This window comes from Penicillium longicatenatum (genome assembly GCF_028827895.1).
Source record: "Penicillium longicatenatum strain IBT 33135 chromosome Unknown contig_7_segment0_segment0, whole genome shotgun sequence".
Classification (NCBI taxonomy): Eukaryota; Fungi; Ascomycota; class Eurotiomycetes; order Eurotiales; family Aspergillaceae; genus Penicillium; species Penicillium longicatenatum.
In genome coordinates this window covers 4,285,650-4,306,468 of record NW_026643124.1, presented here as the reverse complement: position 1 = coordinate 4,306,468, position 20,819 = coordinate 4,285,650, and the positions used below count along the sequence as shown (strand labels likewise).

General features: G+C 48.8%; 8 protein-coding genes across 8 annotated transcripts; 6 read left to right on the top strand and 2 right to left on the bottom strand.

Moving 5' to 3' along the window:
- Positions 1–86: 86 nt before the first annotated feature.
- On the top strand, positions 87–2,022 carry N7484_011875 (Leucine Rich Repeat domain protein; the record flags this gene model as incomplete). The annotated part of the gene is made up of 5 exons (XM_057122262.1): positions 87–176; positions 228–362; positions 410–520; positions 578–1,249; positions 1,297–2,022. 5 exons carry the CDS (start codon positions 87–89, stop codon positions 2,020–2,022), a joined length of 1,734 nt encoding a protein of 577 aa, XP_056968016.1.
- Positions 2,023–2,614: 592 nt separating this feature from the next.
- N7484_011874 (indoleamine 2,3-dioxygenase family protein) lies at positions 2,615–4,396 on the bottom strand (the record flags this gene model as incomplete). Its single annotated transcript, XM_057122261.1, has 5 exons — positions 2,615–2,830; positions 2,898–3,200; positions 3,256–3,416; positions 3,492–3,808; positions 3,903–4,396. 5 exons carry the CDS (start codon positions 4,394–4,396, stop codon positions 2,615–2,617), a joined length of 1,491 nt encoding a protein of 496 aa, XP_056968015.1.
- A 1,966-nt stretch (positions 4,397–6,362) lies between these two features.
- On the bottom strand, positions 6,363–6,689 carry N7484_011873 (protein PET117; the record flags this gene model as incomplete). Its single annotated transcript, XM_057122260.1, has 2 exons — positions 6,363–6,536; positions 6,594–6,689. 2 exons carry the CDS (start codon positions 6,687–6,689, stop codon positions 6,363–6,365), a joined length of 270 nt encoding a protein of 89 aa, XP_056968014.1.
- Positions 6,690–6,935: 246 nt separating this feature from the next.
- On the top strand, positions 6,936–7,596 carry N7484_011872 (uncharacterized protein; the record flags this gene model as incomplete). Its single annotated transcript, XM_057122259.1, has 6 exons — positions 6,936–6,938; positions 7,003–7,041; positions 7,096–7,129; positions 7,185–7,193; positions 7,252–7,352; positions 7,426–7,596. 6 exons carry the CDS (start codon positions 6,936–6,938, stop codon positions 7,594–7,596), a joined length of 357 nt encoding a protein of 118 aa, XP_056968013.1.
- A 697-nt stretch (positions 7,597–8,293) lies between these two features.
- N7484_011871 (triglyceride lipase) lies at positions 8,294–9,694 on the top strand (the record flags this gene model as incomplete). Its single annotated transcript, XM_057122258.1, has 9 exons — positions 8,294–8,447; positions 8,496–8,736; positions 8,799–8,808; positions 8,861–8,862; positions 8,913–9,001; positions 9,059–9,097; positions 9,163–9,292; positions 9,347–9,618; positions 9,669–9,694. 9 exons carry the CDS (start codon positions 8,294–8,296, stop codon positions 9,692–9,694), a joined length of 963 nt encoding a protein of 320 aa, XP_056968012.1.
- Positions 9,695–10,528: 834 nt separating this feature from the next.
- N7484_011870 (arrestin (or S-antigen), N-terminal domain protein) lies at positions 10,529–12,600 on the top strand (the record flags this gene model as incomplete). The annotated part of the gene is made up of 5 exons (XM_057122257.1): positions 10,529–10,747; positions 10,801–10,914; positions 10,965–11,177; positions 11,233–11,796; positions 11,866–12,600. 5 exons carry the CDS (start codon positions 10,529–10,531, stop codon positions 12,598–12,600), a joined length of 1,845 nt encoding a protein of 614 aa, XP_056968011.1.
- Positions 12,601–13,583: 983 nt separating this feature from the next.
- On the top strand, positions 13,584–17,603 carry N7484_011869 (uncharacterized protein; the record flags this gene model as incomplete). Its single annotated transcript, XM_057122256.1, has 3 exons — positions 13,584–13,933; positions 13,998–16,409; positions 16,460–17,603. 3 exons carry the CDS (start codon positions 13,584–13,586, stop codon positions 17,601–17,603), a joined length of 3,906 nt encoding a protein of 1,301 aa, XP_056968010.1.
- A 1,381-nt stretch (positions 17,604–18,984) lies between these two features.
- Positions 18,985–20,752, top strand: nfr1 (putative AIF-like mitochondrial oxidoreductase (Nfrl); the record flags this gene model as incomplete). Its single annotated transcript, XM_057122255.1, has 3 exons — positions 18,985–19,207; positions 19,270–19,462; positions 19,516–20,752. 3 exons carry the CDS (start codon positions 18,985–18,987, stop codon positions 20,750–20,752), a joined length of 1,653 nt encoding a protein of 550 aa, XP_056968009.1.
- Between the last annotated feature and the right edge of the window lie 67 nt (positions 20,753–20,819).

Below are 20,819 nucleotides of genomic sequence, written 5' to 3'. Positions count from 1 at the left end.
CCAAGGACGCGGTCTATCTCGTTGATTCCACGGTTTCTTTCTTCAACTTTTCGAGATACCTAGAGTATCAATGGCTAAAGTCAGACATGGCGTCAAAGGTCTCGACTCTTCATAAACAGGGCCAGAAACTCTATCAAAAGGGAGACTTCAACGCTGCTGTCGAGGCCTTCGGCGAGGTAGGTCCATCCACTCTAACCCAAAAAGGCAGTCCACTAATCATCTGCCAGGCATTGAACCAGAAAGATGCAGACATCATTGGCATTCTGGATAACCGTGCAGCTACGTACTGCAAACTTGAGGATTATAACAAGGCACGCCGAGATTCAAGGCACATGATCAAAAAGGCCAATCAAGATGAACGCGTAAGTACTTCGCGTCAGCGGCGGAGCCCATTTTGACAGTAGATCAGGGATACCTGCGATGTGCAAAGGTGCTTCTTCTTGAAGGCAAGCCTGACAAAGCTCTGGAAATCTACGCTTATGGTCTGAAGACGCTTGCTAGCAAACATCCACGTCGTGAAGTATGATTCTAGTATTCCTACTATGAATGAACAAACTAAGCTCATACATGTCTGCAGCTGCTGAAGCAATTGCACGATAAACTTCAAGATCGAATGCTACTAAACAGGCATGATCCCTTTACAATGTTGCCATTCGAGATGGCAATGATGGTCATCCAGCATTTCTCTTTTAAGCAGATTGTGGCCATTTTACGTGTCTGCAAAGGATGGGAGCGATTCTTCGGCTCTATATCGCACTTATGGATGAACATTGACTTCAGCGCAGCTCGAGGGACACTTTCTTTTGCTGCAGTCCGATCATGCATCCGGCGATCGAAAGGGTTGCTCACCAAAGCAACCATCAAGAACCTGCCACCATCGCAAACACCCAGAACCTTGGAATTTCTAAGCAGATGTCCCCATATTGAGCACCTACAGCTGTGGGTTTCACACGACCATAAGGACTTCTTCAATAAGTTCAAGGGTTCCAAAAAGCTGAAAAGCCTGGTCCTCTCAGCAGACATGGCAATTCCACATGACTATTTCGGGCGACTCCTAATCGAGCTACCAAAACTCGAAAGCATATCACTATGGAATTCTCGAAACTCATCCACTGAGTTTCTCAGCTCTGGCTCCTGGCCAAGTACTCTTCCAAGTCTAAAAAGCATCACTTTGTCTACTCTCCAACAGCCACCAACCGCGCCATTGACTCAAATCATACCTGCTCTTCATCTCCCTCGCATATTATCTGTGAGTACTCTTATTTCGTGTGGCTTACTCCAAGCTAATATGCATAGGATGTGAAACCTCATCCTTATGAAAACTTAGAGGAATTGCGACTAGAGGCGAACTTATCAAGGATTGTCCCACTGTATTTCCCCTCCGAAGCCGATACTGGCCCTGGACGTGGTGATAATATTGGGGACTTCTCTCTCCCACCGCTCCGTCACCTCGAGCTTCGAGGTATCTCTCCAGATACCTTTCTCCTTGCCTATCTTCCCACTAGTCTTGAATCCCTTATATTATCAGGTGGACCGTCTCGGCCAAGTCCCATCACACGAGTTCCAAAAACATTTTCAAACCTACACACGCTCATGTTCAGTGATACCGGATGGCTCAATGCCCTGAGCCTTCAAACGCTCCTCATAGAGCTACAGCCTCCAATCCGAAAGCTATGCTTGGATCAATGCTTCAATCTTACCTGGCATGCCCTCATCAATATTATAGATGAAAGGGCCCGCAATCCTAACTTAGCGAAATTGGAAGAGCTCACCATTACATATTTTCGGGCGATAGATGATGTCTACGCGAACGTCCTTCTAGACGCGTTCCCCAACCTAACGTTCCTCGATTTATCCTACACGGCTATCACGGGCTGCACGATTAGGACAATCGCCGAGTTGCGAACATCTGATTCAGCTAAGGGTCCAAGGATCGATCGTCTGATTGTGCGAGGCTGTGAAGGTATTTCTTCAGATGCTGTGGCATACGGTCGAGAAAAAGGGTTGGACGTGATATTCTGAACTTCTACGCCAGCAACTACCAGACTACGTCGAATGGTCGAACCGGACCAGCCATGCGAAGTTGTGTCCTGCTCAGCCCTCTTTAGTAATATTTTCCCTGTGGTAATACACTGCTGCAAGCTGCGAAATTTTAGCATGGACTCTCAGCATGGACCTCATCTACATCTCAGGTGACGGAAACAAGGCCCAAAAAGAGTTGGAAGATCCGGGTCCACGCGCAGATCCTATGACATGAAGCTCGGATTTCGGCTTCAAATCAGGGGGGTTGACTCTACACCGCGAAAGTGGGGGAATAACCGGGCCGATCTAACTCTTGTCCAACACCGGCTTATTGACCTCGTCTTGTCAGATATTACGTTGTTATGTACACATGTCAACTAATTTGAATTCAACCTAATGATTCATGATTGCACCATTATAGTGCATCATATGGGATCGAAAAAGCGCATTGGGATGCAAAAAAACGCTCAAGGTTCATTTTATCAAACCAAAAGACTTAAGAAATACCAATCTGTCCGATCTAACAAGACCATATGATCCCAGAGTATCAACGAAACGCAAGCAAAGAAACTTTATAGAAGCTAAAACCTTCTCAAACCCCCCGCTCCTGGCACCACTTCTCCACCTCCTTCGCCAGCTTATCCCTTTGGTCACGCACAAGCTCCATCATAGGCTCGACCTGCTTCCGGTGTCCAGCAATGCGATCCTCGCTTCCATTCACAATTGTCACACCCTCCTTGGGAGCGAGGTAGGAATCATAGATCTTGACCATAAGATCCATAACCGCGGATAACTGGTTGGGCAGCCACTAAATCACAATGAGTAAGATACAAAAGGAAAGTAAACCAAGAAGCCGGAGGTTCGGACAAACTTACAGTCACAATAGGACTTCCACCGGTAGCAGTAGGGTGCGGAGTCCGACGGATAATATATTCGCGCGCAAAAAGCCAGTGGCGCCAGCGGAAGCTGCGTACATGGTTAAGAACCTTCAGGAATAGAACTGCCGTCTCAGAGTCCTGGACAGAATAGTTCTGAACGCCAATTTCCTCGGATTTCTCGCGGATGTAGGTGAGGAATTCCCTGTGAGGCGCGGGCCGGTATGCGCGGAATTCATGGAGGATTTTGGTGAGTGGGGTGGAGGGCATAGGGATTTGGCAGAGGTGGTCAAGCAGTGGGATCTGGAATTCATTACTATGAGCAAGCTTCTTGAGGAGGAATGGAAGGGGTACGTACGATGCTGTCGTTGGCGCCGCTCTCGCCGCGGAAGGCGAGCGGCTGGTTATCTTCGACGCCGTCGTAGATTACACCGTTCGGGAACATCGATTGATTGGTAATGCCGAAGATGAATACGCGGAAGGAAAGGTACTCTGATGGCTTGGAATTTCCCCACATGTCTATGAGCTGGTCAGTATTTATTTAGACAGTGAAAGTTGATTCCTGGTGATAAGTTGGTAGAGTCGGGAACATACCTTCCATGGATGCTTCAATTTTCTCCATAGCTGTCAAAATCTCACGGAAACCATTGTTGATCTCGTTCCTGGGACCATGTTGCTCGATAGTATCGACCACTCGGAGGGCACCGCCGATAAGTGCACCGGTCTCCTTGACCATGTCAACGTGAGTTAGGATGAAGCCTGCCTCGGAGCTCTTGGGGTCCAGACCACGCTCGAAGCCGCGGATCAGACGCAGGTTGGAGTAGTCCGATAGACCCTTAGAGTGGTCGGCAAAGGTATAGTTGAAGAGGGCATATGAAGCGGCATAGGACATGAAAGGAGGAAGGTCCAAGCTATAAACAGGTTAGATACAATATAAGACGAGGATGTCCTTATAACTCCCATGAGAGGACATGAGAACTTGAACACATAAGAGAGCATACATACATCTGAGCACAGAGGTACATTGGACGAGCAACACACTTGGGCAGAACCTCTCGACCAAGACCATACCCTCCTTCGGGGTTCTTGCACCAGTTCTCCCAGCAGGGCTCGAGCAAGTACGACGAGGCGACGAAGGTGTAGTCCCGGAAGACAGCAGTCAAATTGAAGCGGTCCGGCGAGCCATCAGGAAGGACAAGCTTCTCAACCTCATCAGTGAGGTCGGGCATCTCTGCCTCAACAGCAGGACCAAACTCATAGGTCGCCAAGAGGCCTGGGGTGCCATCAAGTTTGACGACGGGCATACGTTCCACAAGGGACTTTAGGGGTTGGAAGGCATCAGGAAGGTCCACAGGGCCAGTAGCATAGGGCAAGAAGCCTGTTGAGGTAGTGATGGTGAAGGGATCCAAGGCATGAGACAGCTTAGAAGGGTCATCATGCACATGGGGGAACTTCTTAAGGGTAGCAGGGGAAGGGTAGGGCACATGGGAGATAGTCATCGTGAAGGTGGAAGACGGTGACCAAGTGCGAGCAGATCAATATGAATATGTAAAAGATATGAAGAGATAAGACTGTATCACAAGCAAGGGTGGCTTGAGACAGTGGAAGGGTGTCAGGGGTATAGAGTAGAAGAAGGGTATGACCAAGGTAAAAGACCAAGTCAGGACCTAGGAAAGCAGGGAAATTGGGCTAAAAAAGAAGGGGAAAGGCTTGCGGAATCTCGAAGGATGAAAGAGAAAACAGGAATTTCACTTCTTTGGGCGGGTGAAGAGGCGATTCTTATAATACTAAGAGGCCGGTATCAATTCCGGCCTCAAGCCCACATTACGAAAGAGAAAGCACCATGACGATAATCTAGTGACATCGGGCATTGAGTGGGGTCAATAAGTGCCGATAATATACCTTAGGTCTAATATGAGGCTTATTTGACAAGCCAAAGTCGAAATCAGGTAAACAAACATCTATGAAGATATTCAGATGCTCTATACAGATGCGCCGCGATGAAGGGCACAACGGTCACGAGGGAGGCGCTAAGCCCTTTTTAGTAATGTGAAATAAGATTACAAAGTCGGTATTCTGAGTCAAAACGCCCATTGATCAAGTATTTTATGTCATTATGGGTCTATTATAATGCCTTCTGGGCTATTTAACCCTCAGCTTTCATGAAATATGGCGAACCAGTCATGATCCCGCCGTCGATGTCATGATGTAGGCTCTATATATGATCCGGTGCCAAGGCTGCCATCTGAGATCCGCCGTTTTTATTGGCCGATAAGGTACATTTAGACTTTACTAGCGTCAGGAGGCCGGAATTCAGCCGGCCTCCGATAATAACCGGCCAATTTGATATATTCCGGACTACGGAGACTGTGTGATCGGGTGGTTCCGAGATCTTGATGTTGTCAACTGGCAAGCTCCAAGAAGAGCAACCGCAAAAGAATATAATGCTTCGATATCGACTTGAAGAAAAGATAAAAAATATTATAAGAACTCGCATATCTTCAGCTCTAATAGTATGTTTTGTGTTATTAACGGAAGGCGACATAGTTGATAAATAACTGATAACCGTGTGGTCGGGTTCGAAACCAGTCTCAGCGAGCACCTATGACTAGCTACTTTTGGGCGGTGTTGACTAACCGAGAAGGGGACTATTTATTGAACACCAGATCAACAGTGTTAGGCAAGACGCAAGCAGTTTTCGAAATTCAAGATTGCATTATTATCGAGTACATACCTAAGTGCCTACTTACTTACACCAGGTCACCTTAAAAGGTGAAGGTGAAGTGGAGTGATACCCACTGAGCTGTCATTTTTTACTAGGATTGAAATGCTCGCGTATATCCCGGCTCGAATGAAGAGCAGCGCAGACCCAGGCGGAGTCCTTGATGATCAATGACACCTCGGAGCTGCCTAGCTTCTAGACCACGGCCAGCTCTTGTTTGAATCGTCGTACTTTCTCAGATGATACTATTCAAAGCCGATACCTATGAGTTCCAGTGTTCTCAGTATCTGCAGTCTCAAATGCATTCCATCGGGCCGTGGAACATTCGCGGTAGCGTGTGATGCATTTCATTTGAGATATAAGGAAACTGTGATATACGACCGCCCATATATCCATTCTAGGCATCTTGTGAGGGTATAGCAATGATTTAGCTGCTGGTATAAGGTTGGATGTATGGTATGATATGTTGAACCGATAATGCATCGTATGATTTTGACTCGACAGTAAACGTCGCTGATCGAAGAGGAGAGTCATGTTGGTATAATACATCAAATTATATCGTACACGGCATTCACTTTGTACAAAACTGAACAAGTCGCCAAATAGTAAAACTCCCTGGGCTCGAATTAGAATGAGGTCATCACAGAAACAGCACTGGATTCCGGGCAGAACTCACCGAATATGCATTGTGCTGTCTAGTAGCGCAGACAGAAGTACTCAAACTTTTATCTTGATACTTCGGTTTATGTTCCTGTATTCGGGGGTTGGTTTGCTGAACTTTTGTTGTCCGTTGTGCTGGTAACGGTCTGCAGCTTCAGGTACTCCTCTTGCAGTCGCTTCTGCAACTCAAATTCGGCCTGTCGTTCTTGTCGGATTCGCTGCTTTTCTATGTCTCGCTCCACACCCTTGTGCATTGCCTGTTTATCACCCAAATTTAGTGTTTGTACCTCCTGTTCAGGAACAGGACGACTTACCGCTCGGTCCGCCTCTTGCGACCAGTGCACGAACCAGACAATGCCGGCAGTGCCCAGTCCGGTAGCTGCCAGAGTAAATTTTGCCGCACGAGACATTTTGTATGCAACCCGAGTTTAACCGTCAAACAATTGACTCTGGACAATTGGAGGTAATGACAGGTGCCATAAAGGCCGGCGTAATTATCAGTTTATCGCGACGGGGCGGTGGGGAATGTACTGCCATTCCCCACCGCTTTGGGGGGTCATGCGTGGCTGATCGAGCTACGAAGCTCCGATCCCCCAGCAATTAACGCTTCTTTCCTCACTTCCCATCACTTTTAAACGAGGGTTTCAGGAGCAAAAATGGTAAGGCTTTCTAAGTTACACTCAATCACATTGTGTGCAGATGCTAATGGTGGTGGGAAATTAGTCGGCTCAGAACTCCGCGGGTATTCAGACCCTCCTCGATGTACGTTCCGACCGGATTTGAGCACCGAATCGACCATGCTGATGAGATAACCAGGCCGAGAGAGAGGCTCAGAAGATTGTGCAGCAAGGTATGGGGACTGATCTGTGAGGCCATGGACTAGCTAATGTATCTGATTCGTCTAGCCCGAGAATGTACGAGACCCGATAACCCCGATCGGCATGCGCTGGTCCCCTAACTTATTTTTGATAGACCGTACCAAGCGGATAAGAGACGCCAAGGCCGAGGCTCAGAAGGAGATTGAGGAGTACCGCAACCAGAAGGAAGAAGAGTACAAGAAGTTCGAGGCTGAGGTGAGATGAAACCCTGGACAGAGCATCGTTTGGTTATCTATGGTTCTTGCTGACATGATTTGGGGCCTCTTAGCACTCCAGTGGATTCAAGAAGGCCGAAGAGGATGCCAGCAAGGAGGCCGAGGAGAAGCTCAAGGAGATCCAGGCCGCTGGCAAGGCGCAGGGCGACAAGGTCGTGGAGGACCTGATCAAGGCAACAACCAATGTCAAGCCCGTGGTTCCGGAGAAGATTGTGAAAGCATAGATTTGGGACTTTTGGGTCTTTTTAGTTTTCTTTGGTTGTCGCTAGATGATGCGATTTCGGCTGTTCATCGATATCCAACGTTCGAGATATGAGTTTCTTTACCAGGTTTTATTTTCACTAGGCTCTGTCGCTAGCTGTCTTCGTAGAAAGTGGCTACAGAAGTATGTGTATACATCATAGGATCGAATTCCAAGGTTGTCTGTTTTCACGTCCCTAGTGTGTCTAGTGTAGACTACAGAGCAAGCTTTGAGTAGATGAAGTCCTTAGGAGTATTAACTTCAGAAACCGGAGATCAATATACTCGCCTTCATCACAAATAATACAATTGCCAAGTCTAATCGAGATTTGGCTGTCCTTGCGAAGCACACGACTTTGTAATACGGCTTTTTATAGAGCAAGATAATGGCTATCTTTACTTGGTTGTGAAGATCATACTACAGATGATTGGTTTGCCAATTTCATTGGGCGAGTGATGATTCATTCGAATCATCAGTCGGATAAGGAATTGACATACGTGTACGTTGTGTAGTTCATGCTTAGGTTCTAGCAGCTGTCGTGGTTGATCTCCCCGCTGCCAAACCTCAGGCACCAGCCGCAATGTTTCCGCGGCGTTGCGTCATTCCCTCTCTGATACAACCGTGTCGCGCAACCGGAGATAATGGAACATGCAGTTTATACAAAGCTCCCTACCAAACAAATGATAAGCTGTCGTCTTTCACAAGCAATATGCATCTCAAAAAAGCGCACATTTCACGCGTCCTCGTGCACACTCAAGCCGATCCTTGAGCCACGCTTGGAAGACCAGGGCCAAGTGATTCATGATAAATACTCGGACATCCGAGATAGCTATGGTGCTTATTATCCCAGCGCTTACATAGATCAAGTGTTAACTTGAATAGATGCTCCAAAACATCCAGTTGTTCTCGCCCATGGGCTGCTTGGCTTCGATGAACTGCGCCTAGCTGGTCCCTATCTTCCTGGTGTCCAGTACTGGCGTGGGATTAAGGAGGCACTTTCTGCAAAAGGAATTGAAGTTATCACTGCTACTGTTCCTGCATCTGCTTCTATCGAGGAACGTGCCGAGGCACTGAGCCGTGAAATTGAAGTCGGGGCACGAGGGAAAGATGTCAATATCATTGCGTATGTGAAGTATCATCAAATATCTGGGCATACTCATTTTAACGTTTCATGACCTTCTCTAGCCATAGCATGGTAAGAGTCCTTCTATGTTCTTGATCTGGAACTCATACTAATCCAGGCGTAGGGGTGAGCCGTCAAACGAAAGTACACCATTCTTAAACTAACTTACCACATAGTGGTCTCGATTCTCGGTACATGATTAGTCGGCTTCGACTAGAGAAGTTCAAGGTGCTATCATTAACAACTATTGCAACCCCGCATCGAGGTGCGTATACTTCAATCTTTGGGTTTCGCTGCTAAAGCTGCTAAAACATTGTCCCAGGTTCTGCTGTGGCAGACTACGTTTTCGACCAGATTGGAGGTAATTTGATCCAAAGCCCTGATACTTTTCAGGAGGAACTCACATTTGACGGTTCAATCATTCAGTCGAGCGTCTTCCCCAGATTTATTATGCATTAAACCGACTCCGTGTCGAAACTGGGGCCTTCGGCCAGCTAACGAGGAAATACATGTCCGAGACTTTCAATCCAAATACGCCAAACGTTGAAGATGTTCGGTGCGTGCATACATCCAACGCTCAAGAACTATGCACATTGCTAATCAATTGTAGGTATTTCTCTTACGGTGCAGCATTTGAGCCCAGTATCTGGTCAGCGTTCCGCCTGTCTCACAGGATTCTCAGAGAAATGGAAGGGCCCAACGACGGTCTAGTCAGCGTGGCGAGTAGTCACTGGGGAGGTGAAAAGGGATACAAAGGGACATTAATGGGAGTCAGCCATCTAGATCTGATCAACTGGAGCAATCGATTGAAATGGTTGGCTGGAGAGGTAATGGGGCAACGGCGGAATTTCAATGCGATTGCTTTTTATCTGGATATTGCAGGTATGGGATGCCCTTGAGGTGAAGTTACCAAAGCTAACATCGTTTTCAAGATATGTTGGCGAAAGAAGGTCTTTAGTTGTCCAGTGACAACATCGAGCAAGTATCGACCGAATGCACAGACCAAATCTTCTCTGAAATCCGGGCCAAGTGACTAGATATCGAATTAGGTATCAATTGCCAGTTGTTCAATTGCCTGATAGTCTATAGCTTGCCAATCTCGTATATTTTTTAAAACAGGCATCTTTCAAATCCAAGTCTTACTGCAGATCGCAGATCCGGTTCTTTGTGGCTGGGAAAATTCTGGTGCCTGCCGTGGCTATACTCCACTTCCAACTTGGCATCCTTTGTAACTACCAGATAATCTAGGTCGGAAATGTGATACTTCTCTATGTAAGAGATTTTGTTTGATCCAAATTCAATTAATAACTGACTCAAATGCTTAAAAGCTTCAAGTAATAGAGTAGGTCGGGTATAGTTTTGTATTGAAGATTTTCTGTAGATCGTGCCGAACTCCGATCGTACTCATGCTAGGAATACATTTCTGGCCTAGGATTCGCTTTTCATATCCAGTGGACCAAAGTGGCTGAGTATCAGTGAGGCGCAGCTCTGGCATTGCCTACTATTCTGAAAGCAGCATATCATGACGAGGGTGGGACTATAGGGCAGAATAAAAGGTGTCCCATCAGTTGATCTGATCTGCGGCCCCGAACGTCATCTCCACTCCCCTCGCATTTCAATCTGCAATCTTCCCCTCGCAACATCCCACTCCACTCTCCTTTCACCTAAAACTCCTGGGAAGCGGCGTAATTACTCCTGTCACAAATAAATAGGGGCCAATTCAACTAGCTGCGAATCCAGATAAGCCACACCCGAAGGAGGCCGAACCGCTACGGCCCGGGCGCTCGCCGCGATGTCCGTCTCCGCTACGGTCTTGCTGGATAATCGACTCACGCATTTCACCAACCTTGACACATTGTCCGGTCGCGTGGTGCTCCGTCTCCCGACAGAAGCAGCTATTGCAGGCATTCAAGTCAAGCTGGAAGGAGAAAGCCGCACAAGACTGTCGGGACCTCGCAATCCACAAAATGTGCATTCCGAGAAAAAGCGAACGGAGCTGGAGGTTCACAAGGTATGTCACGGTAATCATAAGGTATATTGGCTGCAAATGGCTTATAGTTGCAGATTCTATATAAGGTTGCTACCGTCTTCCCAACACCAGCTGTCGTTCAAACCGGGCCTGCGGCAACATCTTACACATTCGCAGCCGGCTCCTACGAATATCCCTTCCAGTTCAAGGTCAACACACCCTACCTATAGCCTTGTAGCACGCTCTAATACCCGTCTAGTTTCCCTTCAACAATGCTTGCAGTACCCATAATAGCATGCTCACAAATCTCAATTTCACTGGCCTGAGGGTCGAGATGGCCCGCGACACCAATCGACATGTCAAAAAGACGCTTCCTCCGTCTTTGAGTGGATTTCCGGATATGGCAGATATTCGCTACTTTGTCAAAGCCACAGTCATCAGGCCTCAATTTTACAAAGAAAACATTCGAGCGGTGCGCATTTTCTTCTTTCATGACTTCATACAACCTCAGCTGATGATCTTTGCAGATCGTTCCCATGATGTTTCTTCCAATTGAACCTCCAAGGACTGGGAATCCAAATGAGGAGACGTACGCCCGTCGACAGCACGAGTTTTCTAAGAACCAGGGTGGGAAACAAAAGAAAAACATCTTTTCCCGAACGTCTTTACGAGATGCCTATTCTGAGGCCCCGCGTGTGTCCCTGGATGCTCGACTCCCAAATCCTTCTATTCTCACATGCAACGAGCCTGTGCCACTTCGCTTGATTGCCAGGAAACTGACTGATTCGCCGGATATAATCTACCTGCAAATGCTACAGATTGAACTGATTTCCCATACCAGGATTCTTGCCCATGATCTCACGCATACAGAAACCGGCACTTGGGTTGTTGTGAGCCGCAGCAACATGGGTCTTGCATTGGGAAAACCAGATGACAAAGCCGGTACGGACTGGGCCATTGATCCCAATCTGTGGAATGCTGCGCCTCTACCCAACTCAGTGGCACCTTCTTTCGAAACATGTAACATTGAGCGAAGATATGAATTGGAGATACGAGTTGGGCTTACTCATGGCACCCCGGGCAATATGAAGGTAATTTTGCAATCTAGTTTCTGTCCTACGCTTACCTGTGAATGATCCCGTTTGTTAACATCTATATAGCCGCAACTCATTGTTCTTCCACTGCGAATGCCAGTCAAGATCTACTCTGGTATCGCTCCTCCTCAGGCTCTCCTGGATGCTATGGCGGCAGCAGCGCCACAACCATCTCAATCCAAACCGACCCATCGGCCGACCTGGCCAACGAGTAACAATTCTAATGACCCACCTCCAATGCCACCCCGGCCTGCCGGACCTGTACCCGTACCAGCGGATTCAAGTGAAACCTATGATGATGCACCACCTAGCTATGAGGATGCAATGGCAGAGAATCTAAGCCCAGTCGATGGACCACGCCGCGAGTATCACCCACCAGACGCCTCTTCCTCCCGGAGTACAGTGGAATCTGGAACTGATGCCAAATCCCCAGTCGAAACTGGCCGGACACGTGAAGGACCTGTCCCCGCCCGGGAGGGCAGTCTCACCTCGTCCGCATACGAACCCCAAGGCCGCTCTTCCTCCGAGTCCTTCGATATGCTGCCCACCACGCCCCCCGAATCCATCTCCGGTTCTCCCCCTGGTTCCCCAATGAGACGTTCCCAGAGCATGATGAAGGTCCATCGGAATCCAATGGACGACGAAAGCCCACCCCAGTATCAGCCTGTAGCGGATGGCCAGCTCCAGGCTCCCAGTAATCCCATACGGCAACGGCCTTCGCAAAACAATACGCGCCCGATGAACCTCGGCGTGCCATCCCGAAAGCCGGTGCCGGGCCCGAGCAGACGACCTACTACCTAAGCTGGGAGATCTGAACCTTGACTCATCCTTCCAGTTACATACATCCGTACATATGTTTCAACCACCTCTGTTTAGCTGCATCTCCGATACCCTTTTTAATGATATTGTTCTCGCCTTTCTGGCCATCTGGGCAGTTTATTGGCATTGTTTGCATGCTGGGGAATTGGATTACCGCGCTCAAGCTCAAGTTACATAATATCATTGTAATCTTCTCCTAGCCAAGATAAGATTAACGTCTAGGCTTTTATCCATCCAGACCAGCTGCGATTTTCTATAGGGCGGAGTTTAACAGGAAATAAATGGACCCCCGAATTGCTTCCTCTGTCCTCGACCCTCACGGGCAAATTTCAGTGTTAGAGGAGTTCGTGCAAGCACCAAATTGCAGTCGTATCCAATAAACATTGAACAGATATCACAATTCATCTCTGCTCTTACTCATATAGAATGCGTTTGTTTCCGCGCGTGAGAATCTGCCACATCCATGTTGCAATGATTTGGAAAGTTTTCGACGCTGTCTGCACATCCCCCCATCGCTTGTTTACCTTTGTTAAATCTCAACCAAAATCAAAATTTGATATGTCATTACAGGCTCCCCTTCTCATTCTCCGCTGGTGAAAACCGCAGAGTCTGGTTCCACCGCGATGTATATATCGAAAAAATGTCGATCATTGGTGCCCCAGGTGTCAATATATCCAGAACAGGCTAGCGCGTCTCCAGGTCTGGAGCTGCACGAGGCGCCTTTTCAAAGCCAACTCGCTCAGATCAACATAATCATCGCGGCGTTTTCGATCTCTACCTCTCCTTACCCAAGTCAGTCCTCCATCCCCAGGGCTATCACTGTAGCTCCTCGTGGATCTACCAAACACCGCGCGCCTCGCTTTTTCGAGACGTCAATCTTTACGCGCAAACTCAGCCCGACAACATACATTTCTCCTCACCCCTCACACCCATGCCCCAATGATTTAGTCCACCAACTCGCAACCATGCGGATTCACCTTGTCATTTCGCGGCATGGATTGCCTGCGACCCGAATCCTATGGACTACTACCGCTGCCGCTTCGCTAGGAGAATATGGAGCCCGCGGCGCAGCTCCCACTTCCGCGATTGCCTCGTCTCGGAACCCCAATGTTGCGTTTTCCAATGGCGGATACACAATTGCTCAGTTGTTGGAAGATGTGAATGAGATTGTTCCTCTCGAAACGGAACCCAGTGTATTTGATCCCGAATTCAGTGGCCAGTGGGGCCTTGAGGATTATGTGGTGGAGGTCGGTGGATCAGAATGTCTACATTTCATGGAAGTGGAAGGATTGCTTCGGGAAGGCGATGAAGTTGTGTATGTTTGATTGAGGTCTTCTATGTCTGTGTGGCTGGGATTACTTGCTGACAATATTTTAAAGCATTCGTGCTCTGCAGCTCGCAGATCTGCGCGCAAGACGCCTGTGTGGTCGTCTCCAGATTGCTACAGATGGAAAACACCTCATCGACGGTGTCCCATTTGGAGCCCCGTTTAACAAGCGTTCCACCACTAGTCGTCCCGCCATTACAATTCCTCCGCGAAAGAAACGCCGAACAGTATTCTCTTCTGGCTGGGATCAAGATGCAGGGTACGCGCATGAAGGTTCAAATGCCGATGAAGAAGGCGACGGGGAGTGGCTGCCACCGACTGATACTGGATTCGGAAAGGAACTCTCTATTCTGCCTGTGGAACATGATATGTCTATGGGGACAGTGATCAGGCACCCTGTTGATCATTCTGCGGATGATGATAGCGACGATGTTGATGAATATGAACATGAAGAGGACGAGCTCGAGAGTGAGCTCAAGGCACTGAAGGAAGATTTTGAAGAACCAGCTTCCCAGTTCATTGACATACGGAACCAAAGCCAACAAGCTGGCGACCTTTCCATGGGGCGGCCCAATTCTGCGGGTGCCAGACCTGGCTCTGCCAGTACACTACCTGGAGGATCGCAAGTTGGCGCTTCATCTTTGTCCAGCAAACGGTCGCGTGGAGAGGCTTCTTCGCCCAGAGCTTCCAAGGCTGTGAGGTTTAACCGGGGAGAAAATGTTACTGAGAAACTTCAGTCCACCCAACAGGTTAAACCTGACATTAAAGCCAATCCACCCGAATCATCCGACTCCGATACTGATTCCGACTCTGATACCGACTCTGATTCTGAGTCTGGTTCTGACTCTGATTCTGTCTCTGATTCGTCGGACGATGATTCTACTGGATCAAAAGCCGCTTCTTCATCTGAAGAGGAATCCGATAATGAACAATCAAATGCATCGAGTTCATCCTCGTCTGATTCGAGTTCGGACGATTCCTCATCCGAGGATGAAAAGCCTTCCCCGAAGAAAGCGCGGCGCTCCCTCATGGCACCTCCAGGGTATGGCACTGTACGAACCAAGAAAGCTAATAACCGATACAAGCTTCGCCGCCGCCTTTTTAAGCTAAAAGAAATTGGCTTACTCCCTGAAAATGCCGACTTTGCTGCACTGCGAACCTGGGAAGAGGAAAACGGAGGTTGGCACTTCCCTGAAGATTCAAGCATCATGTCTGCCCCATCAAGCAAGGAGGATCAAAAGAAACCAAACCAGAAGGAGCTCGAAGCCAAACAGTTCGAAGCCAAACGGCAGCAACTTTTACGTGATCTCGCGTCTTGCGGAATTGATTTGGAGGGGACATCTGAAAAGGAAAATGTCCCTCCGCGCACTTCGACCGTCTCCGCGCCTGCCGTTCCTGACACTGCTGCCCCTGGAGAGAGCAAGATCGAAACCACCGAAGCAGAACGCTCAAATCGACGGACTTTGGATATTGCAAGTTCACGACGACTCGTTTTCGGGGGCCTTGGGGTGCGCACGCCCAAGACTAAAGAAGATGAAGAGGCGACCATCAGAAAGCTAGCAGCTCAGGCCAGCAAAGTCTCCAAAAAGCCAGCTAAGAAAGCGCCCGCTGAAGAGACTTTGCCCGCTGACGAAGATAGTGATGTCGTTCTTAACTGGGAAGACAAGCTCATTCTTAAGGCCACGGAATGTGTTGTTGACGGCATCGAGTTCACGACCCCACCATTCCCGTTTAAGAATCGTTGGGATCCCAAGGCGAATGCGGAGATTCGAGAGCGACTGGGCTGGAATAAGAAGCGCAAGCGGAGAAACAGAATCCAGGTTTACAACGGAGCCGAAGAAGATAATGAGGACCAGTATGGAGACGGTAGCGCGTACCAAGGTTATGAAAACTACGAATACGGAGAGGAGGCTCTCGAATACGACGACAACGGGAACGCGCTTTACTATGACGAGAACGGTGACATGCTTCACTACAACGAAGAGGGCATGGAACCAGAAACCGACCACACCGAGCAAACGCAAATTGCTGTTGTCGATGACCTTCCAGTCTTCCCCAATGACCCGAGCTCTGTTGCGGACTTGCAGGAGTGTGAAGCAAAGCCTGGAGCCGTCATCGCTTTTCGCCAACTAGACATGTCCAAGGAGACAAATTGGCAACCCCGCATGTCTGAGTACAGAGTGGCGGAAGTACAGAAAGTTGATAAGGGCACCATCCATGTTCGATTGGCGACCCGCCATTGGAAGCCCAAGCAAGAACCTGTGGATCCAGAAGACGATGAGCCCCGTACATACAGCGGCTTTGAGATGCCTGGGTATGATGACGAGGAAGGCGAGGACGACGGTCTTCGCGAACTCGCCTATGCAGAACTCAGCGATCCAAAGCTTCTGACACCTGCGCCATGCACCGTGGACGAGAATCTGGACAAGGAGAAGGACAAGGGCGATGCTCAAGAGGATAGCATGTCAGTGAATTGACCTAATTTTTTGGTTTCCAATGCTCACTCTCTCCAAGTATCTCCGTAATCGCCGATTCAATGCCGAGCGCCCAGCCAGTCCCTCCATTGGACGACATGGACCTTGACGAGACGACTTTTGTTACTCTGGTTACTGCCAATGAATCTCCGCAGCGGGTGTCTGATGTGCCAACTATCCGAACTCCCGGCGGGACAAGGCTCACCGTGACTCAAGGCCAGGATGCCGATGATGAACATAGTGACACCCCTGTAGTGCCCTCACCATCTTTCTCTGGATTCCATTCCGCCCTTTCATCTCCGGGCATGAGATTGCGTTTCAACACTGAAGCTGAAGTGGGCAATCTCGAGGGTCACACTCTTGTTGGCGAGGCTCCATCGAATTCTCGTGACATGTCCAACCAGGACATCTCAGCACTTTCCTTCTTATCCGCCAATGAATCTATTCCCCACGACATCTCTCAAATCCTGGAGCAACAACATGATCGCCAGGTCGTTGACGATTCCCAAGTTGCTGTTGGGGCCAATGGTTCCGGTCCCCATTCCCTATTATCCCAGGTCCACAACGCAGCCAGTGCCAACTCCGACCCATCCAAACTCTCACCTGCCCCTGCCCGGAGTACTGTTGGAGAAAGTCCCGATCCCCGAACCGAACCCTCTGAGCATTGGGAAGACATTGCGAGCACACCTTCTCATGAAAACACCGATCAGGAAAAGGACGAAGTAGACGACCAGGATGAAGACAAAGACAGTCTTCTCCATAGCAACCAAAGCCTTGACATCTCTCCCCATCCATCCCCGCCTCCCTCCAGCTCGCGTTCATCTCACAAACCTCCTCCAAGTGCTCATCCGGAACCTCCCTCCAAGAAACCTCACAAAGCAAAGGCATCTTCCAGAGCGAAGACCGAATCCCCCGCCGGATCCGTTCGTTCGAAGCGTGGTGCAGCTCGCGCGTCGACCTCCCAAATTCATTCATCGCAGGCGTCCGACTTCATGGATCTTACATCCAGCCCTGCGCCCACCAGCCACCTCACGGGGAAGTCGCCAGAGGATGAATCTGAAAAAGTGGATACGGATGATTCTGTTCCAGCGCGGCAGAGCAGAATACAGCGCATGACCGAAGTTAGCGTCAGTCCCAAAGCTGGTCCCAAGAAGAGCAAGAAGCGGTTATCGCGCAAGTTCTGAGGTCCCTTCTCCTTTTGCTTCCTGTTACATTCTTGACTAGTGTCAACACTTATTTCCCCCCTTTTGTATGCTTCAGATATCCCGACATTCATTGTATCTTACCTATCTATTAGCTGGCATTACGCCACGGACAAATCTAGATTTTCTCTTTTCTTATGAAGCCAAGGAGAATTTGGTCTGAATAGATGATTCACAAGCATTTATTCATACAGGCCCGGGGGTGGTTAAGGAACACTACCTAGGCGAATAAAGTGGTTTAGGAAATGAGAACAGAAATAGAAATGAAGTGATAAACAAACAGCATAGCCAGGCCTTGAGCCCCCGACCTTGTGTCTTTAAAATCTAGGGGAATCGCCAATGTACCTGGGCAAGTTTCGGTGATGCATTCTTCGCAGCCGCATTAAATCCCAATCCCTCTACTCCCAGCATTTTACACCCACATGGCGCCACAATTAAGAATAGCAAGAATTTAGAGAGAAAGGAAACACAGTAAAATCGAAGAAAAATAAACCAAATAGCCCTGGAGGAGATCAGTCTTAGTCTTCTTACCCCAGTTGCAGATCCCACCCTCCCGTAGCATGAGCCGCTGAAAGTAGGACCAGACCCATCTTAGCCAACGCGCATGTCCCAACCCAACTTGGTCAAGTACCACTGGGGGATAAATCACCAAGCCAGCAGAGCTCGTGTTTAGAAAGCTTTGCGGGACTTACATAGGGTGCATTCGCTCACTTTCCGGGTTGTCCCTCTAACCCCCTACCATGCACTCGACTATGTTCCTTACCATGCACGCTACACGCTATACGCTCTCTATTTTGGTGTGTCTTACGTCTCCGTTATTCCATGTTTATCAAGCTTGTCGTATACGTAACCAAGCACGATACAGGAATTGTTGACCAAACCCGCTCGATGATTGGCTCAGTGTGATGTCACTCCGCATCTACTGCATCACCATATAGCTAATCCTTGGGCAGCTGTACCAGGTATTTATTCGCAATCATTCCTCGAATTCAATGGCACCATGTCTTCCCCTCCTGCCCTCCCCCGCTCCTTGCATCTCCGCCCGTCACCAATCAGCTCTGCATCTCTACGCCAACGCACTTGTCGTACCAACGGTGTAAGCGGATTCTTGTGTTCCTCGCATTCAATTGTCAGCACTCGAGCTCCTAATAGTCGTCAATCCTGTACTTCCTCTTCTTTTCTATCCTACATTCTATCTTCATTTTCGCGCAAGGGAGACTTATCCCCAAATCCACTGTTTAATTCATCCCAAGCTCTATTTACCTATCCCACGCCTCTATTGGCAATTCCATCTCGAACCATTCCCCCACTTCCACATCGCTCCCACCAATCTCAAGCTCGCGCTTTCTCAGTCAACGCCAAAATGACCCAAGAATACAAATTGAAAGGTGTAAGCTCCTTCGGGGAACTGAAAAACACCGACAAAATCGAAGCTGAGGTGGAAGGTGTCCCCGATGGAAAAGTGCTGCTTGTCAATATGGATGGCAAGATCCATGCGATGAGCCCCCACTGTACGCATTATGGTGCACCGTTGAAGAATGGCGTTGTGTCACCGGATGGACGGCTTACTTGTCCTTGGCATGGAGGTATGTGTTTTATCAATATGTTTATTTTTAATAAAACCATGATCAAACTAATTATAAAACAGCCTGCTATAACATCGGGACTGGAGATGTCGAAGATGCACCCGCTCTTAACGCCTTGCACAAATTTGACGCTTTTGAGAAAGACGGCGCAGTTTACATCCGTGCTACAGAGGCCGATATCAAATCTGGTCAGAGAAACCCCGTGGGCAAGTGCAGTATCTCTGACTCAGACGATAAAGTTGTCATTATCGGAGGGTGAGCTTTGAACATAATCTATCAACGTATGGATGTATACTAACACCCAACAGCGGAAGCGGAACAATCGGCGTAGTCCAAGCACTTCGCGAACTTAAATACCCCGGTCACATAACTATCATTTCCACGGAATCTGAATACGTGATTGATCGCACGAAGCTCTCCAAGGCACTGATTCCAGACGCATCCAAGATCCTCTGGCGTCCAGCTGAATGGTACGCCGAGGCAGGGATCGAAACGCTCGTTGACGAAGTCAAGGCCGTGGACTTCTCGTCAAGGCTCCTCTCCACCGCTTCAGGAAAGAGCATCTCATATACGAAGCTTGTGCTAGCAACAGGAGGAACGCCTCGCTCGCTCCCACTACCAGGCTTCAAGGATAATGAACTCCAGAACATCTTCACACTCCGCCATGTCGCCGATGTCCAGGATATCCTCGCAGCAACAGGCGACGAGAAGAAACAGATTGTAGTAATCGGCTCCTCATTCATCGGCATGGAGGTCGGCAACGCACTAGCCGGTAAAGAACATAAAGTCACAATCGTGGGAATGGAAAGCGCCCCAATGGAACGCGTGATGGGCACCCAAGTCGGCCAGATCTTCCAACGCAACCTGGAGAAGAACGGCGTCTCGTTCAAGCTCTCTGCAGGCGTGGAAAAAGCTACACCGTCGCAGTCAACGCCCAATGCCGTTGGCGCAGTTCATCTAAAAGATGGCACCGTTCTCCCAGCCGATCTGGTCGTTCTAGGCGTCGGCGTCCGTCCCGCAACGGACTACCTCCAAAATAACGTCTCCCTCACACTTCAGAAGGACGGATCTCTAGCAACGGATTCCAATTTCCTTGTCGAAGGCCATAAATCCGTCTTTGCGATCGGTGATATAGCTACATACCCCTACCACGGTCCAGGAGGGAATGGAAAACCCATCCGAATCGAACACTGGAATGTAGCGCAAAACGCCGGACGGGCCGTTGCCCGTGCGATTGTCCATTCGAGACATTCGCCTCTTTCTTCTCTCCCGCCTAAGCCGTTTATCCCAATTTTCTGGTCTGCGCTTGGTGCTCAGTTGCGGTACTGTGGAAATACGGTGGGAGGATATGATGATGTGGTCATGAAAGGCGAGCCGGAGAACGGGAAGTTTGCGGCTTATTATACCAGTGGGGATGTGGTTGTTGCTGTTGCTACCATGGGGATGGATCCTATTATGTCTAAGTCGGCGGATTTGATGAAGAGGGGAAAGATGCCTGGGAAAAAGGAGATCGTTAGTGGGGTGGATGTGTTGCAGGTCAAGTAGAGGTCTGTGTTCTCTGAGAATGATCTTCAACTCGTGATTCCGGGATCTTAGCCTTGCTATTCGATCA